The sequence below is a fragment of the Haliotis asinina genome, chromosome 7 (assembly GCF_037392515.1).
Source record: "Haliotis asinina isolate JCU_RB_2024 chromosome 7, JCU_Hal_asi_v2, whole genome shotgun sequence".
NCBI lineage: Eukaryota > Metazoa > Mollusca > Gastropoda > Lepetellida > Haliotidae > Haliotis > Haliotis asinina.
The window spans coordinates 38,740,071-38,752,114 of record NC_090286.1 but is presented as its reverse complement, the minus strand read 5'-3'; the positions used below and the strand labels follow the sequence as shown (position 1 = coordinate 38,752,114).

Below are 12,044 nucleotides of genomic sequence, written 5' to 3'. Positions count from 1 at the left end.
TTATTTCATTACACCAAGGTTACAGCAATACGTTTAATAATACATTGTATATGGTTACATATTCATGCAGTAGCATACAATTACAAACATTTCCATTAGGGTAATTATACTGATAGGTGAAATATTTACTTTGGTAAGAGATATGATCATAGAGTAGTATATAAAGCAAACATTGTATATAGTTATATGTTTGCATGATAGCATATAAATTTTTACCTTATTCTTCATTACTCCTTAATGCATTTACTGCTTTCCTACTGACAAGATGAAGCTGTGCGATGGAAACGTCAAAGAGAAGTGTGTTCCAACCATATGAGTCGCCATATGGCCATCACACTGTGCCCCGGCAGCTAGGGAGATACATGGTTCTTTGGGAGAGAGGGCTACACTACATGTGACAACAATAGCACCTGCCATTTGGTTTGTGGATCTAAGAAAGCTCATCACCCACGATCCTCTAAAGCAACCTCAGCAGTCAAATTTACTGGTGCCCACACAAAGAAGACTACCGCAACTAGCTCCAGGGGCTCCTTTCACAAAGCAACCTTTACTAAGGTTAGCCTCAAATCCCATTCTTTAACATTGCCACAAAGGCTCCTTAGACTTCCATAACCTTAGTGCACTGTTAAAGAATGGGAGCTAAGGTTAACCTTAGTAGAGGTTGCTTTATGAAAGTAGCCCCAGGTCTGTTTCATCTGCATGTCTGGCTCATTTGCAAAGGGCTTTAAGTGCCAAGGCTATTCTGCTAGAGCTGTGAGGGCTATCACTTTGGCACACAGACCATCTACTCGTGGGTTGTATAATGACAAATGGAGAACCTTTGAAAGTTTTTGCAGGGACAAATATCAGGATCCGATGACTGCATCACCTCAATTCTTGGCTGAATTTCTTCTGTTTTTGTGTCATCATAGACACCTCAGGGGCAATACCATCATAACGTATTTGGTAGCTCTGAATTTGATGTTGGCTTTCCCTACGGACAGGAAGATGACCAAGATTCCAGAATTGCAAGCTTTGTGGCGTTCTCTCTGTCTTGAGGACCAGAGGGCAAAGTTTGGGCTGCCTGCTTGGCACCTGAACATGGTGTTTCTTTTGCTGCAGGAGGCGCCATTTGAGCCCCTTCACGCTATTTTGTTTTATAACCTTACATCTCATTGCTTTAGCCATGGAAGCTACAGTGAGTCAGCTGCATGTTCTTGACGTCACCTGTGTTTTGAACTGCACATGGAACCGTTCACCTGAGACTGTGCTGGGACTCTATTGCTAAAAATCAGCTCCCAGGACAGCCAGACAGATCGTTAATGATTCCGCCTCTCTTTTCGATTGTGGGATCTGAGGATGAAGTGGAACTTCATTTATATCCGGTTCACACAATTCGGTTGTTACCTTAACTGGTCTAAGGCTCATGGTACGAGGAAAGGACTTTTCATTCATCTCTAAGATCTAAGGTAGAAGTGAGTTGTACCACCTTGGTGTTGTGATTGCATGCTATCATTCTTCTGGTGTATGAAGGTGCCAACTTGGACCCTCCTTGGGCTAACAACTCTCATGAAATTAGAGCTGTAGCCTGTATGATGCCCCTCCATAGTAACTGGTCCGTTAGATCCATCTTGGAAGGAGGTTTTTTGAAATCCAACATGGTTTTTGCCAGTCACCACTTGAGGGACATGTCTCTGGAGGATGTCGAGGATGTTCACAGTTTTGGTCTCCTGATGGTCCCCTTAGTTGGTTTATTCTCGAAGGCTGGTCTTGGGATTGTGCAACGGCACCTTATGCTGTGCTACATCCCCATGATGGTTATCTTCAGATGTTACTTTCCAGCAGTAATGTGAGGATACGTGGCATCAGCACTTTTGCTGTCACAGGGGCGCAGTACGATGGCAAAATGGTTGCAACTACTTCTCTTTGACGTTTCTGTTGCACAGCTTTGTCTTGTCAAAATGAAAGCAGTGGATGCAGGAGTAATGCAGGATAAGTATGCAAATGTAAAAAATATGTAGATTTTACTAGGTTTGTACAGCACTTATTGGATAGTTATACTGATGGACAGAATTATATCTGTTGTGGTAAAGAACAGGTTTGTACAGTGGCCAGTTAGTTTGTACAATTCATATAGGATAGGTGAGCTTGGTTTTGTTGGTGACTCTGCCAATATGGTGGACAATGACTCTAGTTGGTTGGAGAAAGCATAACTGTGCCCACAACAATGAAGTTGTCTGTAGCAGAACTGCAAAACCTTACAATACTTCACTTCCATTCTGCCTTATACACAGCAAAACATTTGACATACTGTAATCATAACTGGTAGACATATTCATGAAGACTATTTTGCCAGTGACGGGGATATTGATGACTTTGTCTTCATGTTGTGTGACAGTCCTCCATCGAATCTTGTGCAGTATATTAGTGTCAGCTCATGGACAAGAGAGTTTAAATAAATTACCTAGTGAAACACAGGCTGGGTTTAGGTTTGGTTATTGTACAATGTGTACAACTAACAGTATATTATCTTGTTCATGTCACAAACTTTGGTGGTGTGTAGGGCTCAGGTCATGAATCAGTTGAAGTTAAGCAACACTGTGCTTGGAGAGTGCTTGGATAGAAGGCCATGTTTGGCAGCTTGACTCAGAGAGCCCCACATCGATACACGTGTGACACCTGTGGTCTCACCTTAGTCTAGTGAGTTTGTTCTAAATTTCCTCTATTCACCCAGCAGAAAATGGGTGCCAGGTTGAATATAGTCATGTGACTGTAACCTTTGTGCCTAATGCCTGTCTGGGCTAATAATAATGGTAATAACCAGACTCTGATTACAACATCCAGTGAGCAACTAGTTAGATGGAAACTAGCCGCTATATAAAATGAATTATTCTTGCTGTTATTATTGTAATTACAAACTGTGTACTCTAAAGATCTCCATGAGACTGAAGGCCATTCTTGCTGTGCCTTCATAAAGGTTGTATGACATTTGCTGGTTAGAAACTCAAGTGCATCATGTGTGTTGAAGATGTAATGTAGAGTAATAGTCTCTGAATATATATCATTTTGATAGTAAGAAATAAACCATTTAAATCGAAAAGGTGCTCCAGTTAGTTGGGGAGGGCTAGCAGTAGGGAAAACATTGTAGTTCTGATACTGAGACAGACCAGATTAGATGGTGTGTCCAAATGAATAAAGATATGATTTATAAAATTTATGTAGTATGTTGTTCTGTTCTTTTTGACATCTTTTTCTTCTTGGAACAAAACCTGTGCTGTATGTTTTGTTTGTATTTATCAAACTCTTCTAACTGTTGACCATGTAAAAAAATTATGATCACATATGTTAGCTACAGACTTACAAATATACAAATGTATGAAGGCAGTTAAATTTGTTGTCAAAGCTTGGCTAGAGAGTTGATGTCAGTCTCATTTTGCTAACGAAATAATCTGTTTATTTTTGTAAAGTATATCCACTCCGGTGGGAGTTTTGTAATCAGACTGGTTGTGAATCATGTTCAGGGTTCTAGATACCCCATATATTAGCATGCCATGGCACAGTGAATTTTGAAATGGCATGGATATAAAATGTTCTTGGTGCCATTATGGCACACTTAATTTTTGAGAAACAAAACTCACCTTTAGTCACTTAATCTCCAACATAACACCTGTGCAAATGACAAACAAGCAAAAACATTTATTGACTTTATATCCCAGGAAATTGCTGAAATGGTAATTGTATATGTTGTTTAGAAATGTGGCTATTTTTTCATTTAGAGTGATGGGAGTACTGATAGTTGGGTACTTTAAGGATATGGAACAAGTGAGCCTGTCACAAAATGTTTAGCTGTGAAGATGTTGGGAAATAACAACAAAAGAAAGCTTAACGGCCACATGCAATGTAAAACACAACTTGGCAGATTCTGATACCTTTCAGTATGAACTTACCGAAACAAATCATCAAAAATGCCAATTCAGCCTATACAGTTGAAATAAAATGTAATGGAAAAAAAAGTCCGCAAAATTGGAGTTCAAATGATTCACTAAATTTCCCCCAGCGTTTTGGGGAAAAGTGGTTTCAACAGCTGTGCTGCGCTGCACCCTTAACGCATACGCAGTGAATAGGTTCGTGGAGCGTGAAACAGTATGCATGTCTGGAGTTTGAGGTCGTGAGCAGTAGTCTAATCTTTGTTGTGTACACAAACAAGTAAATAATCTATTCGTTACATGACAAAACATGTTGATTGTGGTAAGCAGCCTCTGTGACAGAGAAAGCTCAATGTCTGGTTTATTGACACCTATATGTCCGCCTGCCTGTCTGCTAAAGACAATATGCAATACACAGCTTCAATCATTGACCACATGCAGTTTGAACTTAACACCTATCAGGCTATACGCCATAAACAAAATAAATTGTTTTATGACTCGTGCACCCGAGTCCTGTCTCTGCCACATTATGTAATTTTTCAGGTGTGATTCTTGTATGCATGACATGTTTTTGTCTGGGGGTTGCAAACAAACTACATTCATTTTTCTCGGATGACTGGATCTGACGGAAACTGGTGCAAACTCTTGTCAGTTTCAAGTTCTGCTTTGTACTTAGACGAATGCTAGTTTCCAGCCACACAGTAGTTGACCATTTCTACTGAGATGATTTTTGAATGGATCGAACGCAAATTCAGAGAACATGTATTTACAAAACCCAGCATCTCTATATACATTCTTTATTGATAACAACTTCTTCTAGTGTGTATGATTTTGTTTGACAACGGTATATGAATCCATACTGACACGACGCATCAAGTACAACGAAATAAGTTGTTATCCATAAAGAATCTTACTTTCTTGTGACTCGCCATACTTCCAAAATGCCCATCAAACAGATCACCTTTCTGTACGCACAAGGAGCTCTCAGCGTATCAGCAAATGAGCCAGCCAATTGGAAGTCTTCTTTAATCTTGAATGCATGTCCACCTGCTTTGACTGGGTTCGGTCTCCTGAGAGCTTCGTTTCGAGAGAAGTAAGCCCAAGTACAAAATATTGCACTTTTGAATCGAGATTGTACGCTTATCATTTTCTTTACTTGTTTTTTGACAAACAGCAATGTATATTATATGCAATGAATTTATATTATATGCAATGAATATGTGATAATTGTGTTTTAATTATGTTTGATTTTTTTGTTGCATGTGACCTTTAAGAAAACTCTTAAACAGAAGACGTAATTAGTGATAACAGAAAACAGGTTACATTTGTTGTTTACTAACAATTTCAAATGATCATCATCATAGCTACAGTCATTGATTCTAAAACATGTAGGCACACTTTAATTCTGAAAGGCATATATAAACATTTGCCTGGTGATCTAAGGCACACAAAGAAAAATAGTATTTCTATACCAGAATGTTCAAACAAAGGTAACACCCTTATTGCTTTCAGTTTAGACCAAACATTCCCATTAACAACTTATTACAACATCAGAAATTCACTATAATCAGATTATGCTCTGGTACCTTCATGACTATTCGCCGCTAATAAAATGTTAACCTGACTTCATATGCCTTCAGGGGCAGTGGGATAGTTTAGTGGATAAAACATTCACTCTTCACGCTGAAGGCCTTGGTTTGATTCCATTCATGGGTACAGTGCATTACACTCATTTATGGTGTCCCTTGCCATGATATTGCTGGAATATTGTGTAAAACTAAACTCCCTTGCTCAGTTTCCTTTTGTGATAAATCCTGAGAATGTCTATTGTTCAAGCTTGAGAAGTTAAAGATATACAAGAAATCATTTGTAATACCTTGTTTGCTATATCATTTCCTTTTGGAGTTAAATCTGCAATGCTTGGCTAGTTCAAGTAGTCTATGCGTAACACAACTTCATTTACTGTCAGTAGGGCAAACAGCTCAGTAAACATTGTGAAATTGTTACTGATATGGAAGTATTAGAGAACTTCCAGCCTTAGTCATACACATAAGCCGACAGCTGAGATCATTCAGGATATGAGAGACAAAATCATTTCCTGATGTGAGGATTTGTCACAATGAAATTGGCAAGTTTTGGCAAAAATACATGTTGCACTATTCAAAATAAGTATTCACACAGACTAAAATAACATTTTTTAATAGAATGAGAACTTTTTGAAAGAAAACTATATCAAGAAAATATGTGTATCATAATCTACTGGACTGGGAAATATATTTCATCATATTAGCAAACTTCGCTTCAAACAAATTTCGCTTCCCAAATTGCATTATTTGACTTCCAAGTTCTCTGAAATCAGTTGAGTGTCTCTAATTTTGCGCATACTAAAGAATTCTGATTTGACTACATTTCTTGTGTCTCCAACCTTGATTTTGCTGAAATATTGCTAAAAGCGACATAAACCTAAACTCCTCACTCTAATCTGATTTTGGACATGGCCTGCATAAATGTAAGTTTTACACATATGTTAGTTCTTTGCGCTTGTGTCATTGTATTATTGAGAATTATTCGTATTGTAGCATTGTCTAAAAAAAATTTGAGATTTGGATTCTCCTCTTGCCAGTAGGCGTAATCAAATCCTGTACAGTGCAGTTTTCCTTGCACAGAGTTGTATTTGTTGGGCATTCAAGAAGCCAGTCCTCGTGGCTATGAATCCTGGTTGAATCCCTAAATTAAAACAGTCTACATTTGACTCAAGTTCAGAATCTCCCATCTCATTTTCCATGTTGTTTCTATTTAGATTGAGTAATTTGTGTCTATACAAATATTTCGATGACAAAGCATCATTAGTCTACCGATTAAGTTACTGGGTTTGTTACTGCCATACAAATTAAGCCTGTTGTAGTCACCAGAATGATAAATGTCTAAGACCTTTAGTACCAGTGACACTGATGTTTCTGATATTAATTAAGTGGTGGTATATGCGGGTGTTGATGATGTAAAACAAAAACATAATTTTTACATTTAATATCATTTAAAGTTTTGATTTTGCAAACCTTTAGTGATAAAGATATATTCATCTATTTCACACAAAAATATCGTGTTTCTGACAACAATTGATCTTGCAGTCTAAGTAAACTTTGCCTCAGTACTTTTCGTTACACTCCACCACTGATTCTAACAAAACCTTATGGGGGGTCGCGTCAGGTAACCTTTGAGATTGACCAATCAGAACACAGCTTATCAAATCGCGAAAGTGCACGTTTGCACATCCCTTATGAACTTTTCATCTCGAAAAGGTTCGTACCCGAACGATTCCGAGTGATGCACACGGCGTACGTACAGCCATGACAACGGTGAGTAAACAGTGAAAATAGTGTTTTTGACAATATTCAAGGATGTTATCTTGCGGAAATATTAGCTAATGGTAAGCATGTCATCAGAAACCCCAGAGCGTATGTACTGCAGGTCAAATAAGTGTGTTATATGCTGATTTTTGTTTGTGGAGAGATCTATGTCGGTGACCTGAATATTTTGAAAGTCCCTCCGATCCCTAAGTAGTAGCCGTTGTCTGATTGGTTAAATCTATTTAACCATCTCGCATTTGATTGGACTGTCATTGGTTGCTCAAAGGCTACCTGACGCGACCTTCTGCTAGGTTTTGTTAGACTCAGTGGTGGAGTGTAACGAAATACACTGAGACGATTTTTACTTAGACTGATTGATGTTGCTGATTTTCGCTTGCTTTTTTTTGTTATACAGCAATTGATTTTGCATCTGAAGTGGTATTTAGGATCTCGGGTAAATAATATTGATGTTCATGTGCTCTTTACATAACTTTACTCACGAAAGTAACTGGGCATCCACCCTACCAAAAACTGTTTGTGCACTCCGATTGGACACATACTTCCCCGATATAGCGCTAGCAATGCGAACTGTCGGATTCACAAGAGCATTGAATAATATTGATGTTTTTTGCTCTTTACGTAACTTAACTCACGAAAGGAACCGAAAACTGTTTGTGTACTCCGATCGTGCACATGCTTCCCCGATATAGCACTAGCAATACAAATTGTCGAAATCAGCTCGAGTGTCGAATTCAGCTTGCTTTGGGATATATTCAGTTGTGTATTTTAGGTTTAAAATCTATTTTCACTTAAACTGAAGGTGACAAGAACAACTGAACCAATGCTGCTTCATGCAGTATCCAAACTGTTTGCATGTATTTTTGTTGTGTCTGAATGTAGACGATTATACGCAGGTAGACTGTAGATTAACTGTGATTACTTATCATTTTAAATTGGCATGTTACAAAACCATCATTTGTGCTCATGCACTAACGTGCCAATGTTCAGGAACAGTTCATGTGAACTACAGCACTTTTGTGTTACAGTTTTATGAAGCATGTCATGATCCCGTTCCACAAAGTTCTGGTAAGCCTAAGATCTCATAACTTTCCTCGTTGCATTTTTGCCTCCTAAACTCTAACATAGGAGCGAGGAAGTCTTGAGTAAAGTTAAGAGATCTTAGGCTTACGAGAGCTTTATGTAACTGGACCCAGGTGACTTCATTGATCAACAGCCTCAGGAGATATCCCTGGTAGTAATCTGTTGCACAGATCCTAGAAAATATGTTTAAAAAGTGAATAAAATTACTTGAATAGAAGTCTGTAATAATTTGATAAGTTGGCCCCTTGAAATTTAGGATTGATCTTGACTCCATTTAGATTGGTATGTAGATAAATGTATATTCTTGTATTTTCAAATAGGAAGACTTTATTTCAGGCACTAAATGTCTGTTGTCAGCTGCTGTTTCTAATGTACCTGCTTACAGGACTACTGGCAGTGGTCTTTGCCACATTGTCTGATGGATGGAAGTGGTTTATGTAAAGGTTTTCTTTCTCTATGTTTATATGGCATAATCTGATTAATTTAACAGTGACAGATTTTGGCAACAATCTGTCCTCAGTTCAGGTAAGTGTAGGTACAAATTCTGTTGGTGTATCATAACTCAAGGCTCTTATCATGGTTTTTTCAGTTTGTAAGACGTTCCAAGATGTTTACAGACTTGATATTTATATACAACAGAAAGCAGCAATGGATCAAGAAACTGGATCATTGGGGACATTTGAGGCCTTGTCAGTCGACATTCATCAAAAACAGGGACACAATAGCAAAACATATTTTCTTGAGGAAATCCTTCCAAGTTTTGGAGAAAAGTATGGAACAAACAATAGTACAGAACATACCGGTACAAATACTTCATTAAACTGTAAAGGCAGGTGCATCAATGTTGAAATGTCACATGATTCATCAGCTAGAAGTGATCAACATTCTGGGGTGTGAAGTCATTTCTCTGGGTAGGTATCACAAGAACATTGTTATGCTTGCAAAATATGAACAGTGTGGTAATATTTAGAATGGACAAATGAGTCAAAGGGGAGTGATATTTACAAGACATGTTAGGTTCCTGTGTGCTCTATATCCATCACTTCAGAGGTGCTGTAGTAAATGGGGCTTGAACATAAACGATATAAATATGATATATATTACTATGGCTATATGTGAGTTAGTGAGTTTAGATTTATGTAGCATTTAGCAGTATTCCAGCAATATCACAGTGGGGTACTCCAGGATACGCCTTCACACGTTATACCCAGGTGTGGAATCAAACCCAGATCTTTGGCGTCATGAGGGAACAGCTAGGCTACCCATCAGCCCTGCTATATTTGAAAATGAGCATGAAAGCATTAGGGCCTAGTTATGAAGATTATGTTGAAATACAAATAAGTAAATAGGTCCGTAGATTCACATGCTGGAGAACATGAGTGAATCTCAAGTCCTGGGTCTAGATTTTCTAAGCTCTCCTAGGGCCAAGATAGTCGTAAGTTAGTGTTAATGTTTGCCACTTATGACTATCTTAGCGTTAAGAGTAGGTTCGACAATTTAGGCCCTGGCTGTATGCATACAACAGTTGTGAAACCAAGATATAATTGAAGGATACTGAAACAGCTGTATGTTCCTTTCATTTCTTTATATCACTCTGGGAGAACACATAAAGTGTTCACATAGAGTGAACACATGATATCACTATGGGAGAACAATGTAAAGTGTGATGGGTTATGTAATCGTCTATTAATTATTCTTAATTATAAGATAAGACAGGTCACGAACGTTTTGTGCTAACACTACAATGATCTTTCTCAGTTTCTGTGTAGAATCTGGTTTGCAGACCATTAGTGACAAACTACAGTGAGTAATTGTGATAACTCTGTGTTCAGATTATAAACATTTTGCAGTCCCTAGTTTACAATAGTACGTGAGCATGAGTACTGGACCCAAGGGCCCCAACCCCCTTTAAGTATTGAACTCTGGAACTAAGCTTGCAAATGTTGGTTGGTTTGTTGTTTTATGCCGCAGTATTCCAGGTGTTTGGTGGCAGTCTGTAACAAGCGACTTTGGACCAGACAGTCCAGTGATCAATAGCATGAACATCACTCTACACAATTCTGATACGATGAGCCTGACCACCCGATCCTGTTACTTTCTTCTTACTACAAGCTTGAGCTGCTGAAGACCAGTTTTAACCTAGATCTTCATGAGTGAGCTTGCTTAGGTATAAGAATCTATTAAACCATCCAATTAGGTGTTAAGAATATACATATTTTATTGTTAGGTGTTATTCAGTAACTTGTTCTGAAGTCATGCATGTGATTCTTTTGCAGGTTTATCTGAGTTTGGTGTGGCATGGAGGCAGAATCAGTCTAGCATATTACGATATTGACACCATGCTGATTCATCTTATGTTGGACACTGAGGAAACAGACAATTTTTCCATCCTGAAAAGAGGTGATTTTGTGCTTTTTACTTCTTCTCTTTCAGGTGTAACAGTGCCCTAAATATATACTCAAGGGGAAAAGTCTTTTTCATTGGTAATTTTGTAAATGATTTGGGGAATTTGAACCAGAGACGGAATATATTATAGAGGTTTATCTGTGCAAATGATGTATTCCAGAAAAATTGCAAGCAATGGCCATTTAAAAAGGGCAGAAAACCACTTATCATTTCCACTTGATGCAGTTTTATAAAAACTTCTTTTGAACACTCTGGAACAAGTTTGACATTTCGTTCCTCTGGAGACCTGTTAGTCTGCTTCAGTCAACTATATCTAAAGAAAAGCATGTGGCACTTATGGTGATATTTTCAGCAAAACAGTGAAATTATAGAATGTCCATGTAGTGGCAACTCATATCAAGACTGATGCATTTGAACAACTCCCGGACAATCCAGGTTGCAACGAGGGGCCCTTATTGTCTGTTGATCAAGTTACAGTGTTATATCAGTTACCCTCAAGGTCCTCACATATGTAGCCACTGAACACGTCTGGGATGTACTGGAGCGACCCTATGTTATCCAAATTCTATAGCCACCCTGCAAGATCTCTGTCAAATCTTACCCAGAAAAGGAATGGTCTTACCCTTTACTTCATTGACTTTAAGTGGTCAGTGCACAAGGTGGACTCTCTTGCTACTGGCTGTGGGCACCCATCTCTTGTGTTGTGACTGTGGTGTGGCAAATTCGCTGTTCTTTTGAATTGTTCTTTTGTATTGCTGTGGCCATACTGTTTAACATTTGTCTTTCCATTTCCATATGATAACATTTCATTCATGGCACCAGAGACCATATGATATATTATATGGTCTCTGATGGCACTAACAGTTTATCACTGATTCTCTTCATTGTTTGTGTGTCACAATAGCTTTTGCCTTTGAGTATACATAAATAGTTATTTTCTGGCTTTGAAGAACTATTTCCTGAAAAGAGGATGAATGAATAGCTATATATTGTTATATATGTTATTTTTTTTACTGCAGTCTCAAAATACAATGTTAGAACAGGCCTCTGTGTAATTCTTAGAAAAAAGGGACTTCAAGAAAAATAGAAAATATTCAACTAAATTATATTTGTTCCCTACGTTTAGTATATAATTCTTGATAAATCTTTGATGGTATTGTGACATTACATTATTAATCAGACACAGTGTTGTGATTTAATATGTTCGATGACAACTCACTGTTGGCTCCTGTACCTGGTACATGTATGCATGCAAATAAACTAACAATGAGTCTCTGAACTGAAC

The 12,044-nt window shown here is 38.0% G+C and overlaps 1 protein-coding gene across 1 annotated transcript in view; it reads left to right on the top strand.

Annotated features, from left to right (window-relative positions):
- The window catches only part of LOC137291985 (mutS protein homolog 5-like), a 61,464-nt gene that overhangs the window by 8,810 nt on the left and 40,610 nt on the right, over nt 1–12,044 (top strand). The window contains exon 2 of the mRNA XM_067823537.1: nt 10,630–10,753. Coding sequence (XP_067679638.1) covers nt 10,630–10,753 — 124 coding nt within the window. The remainder of the gene's footprint in view (nt 1–10,629; nt 10,754–12,044) is intronic.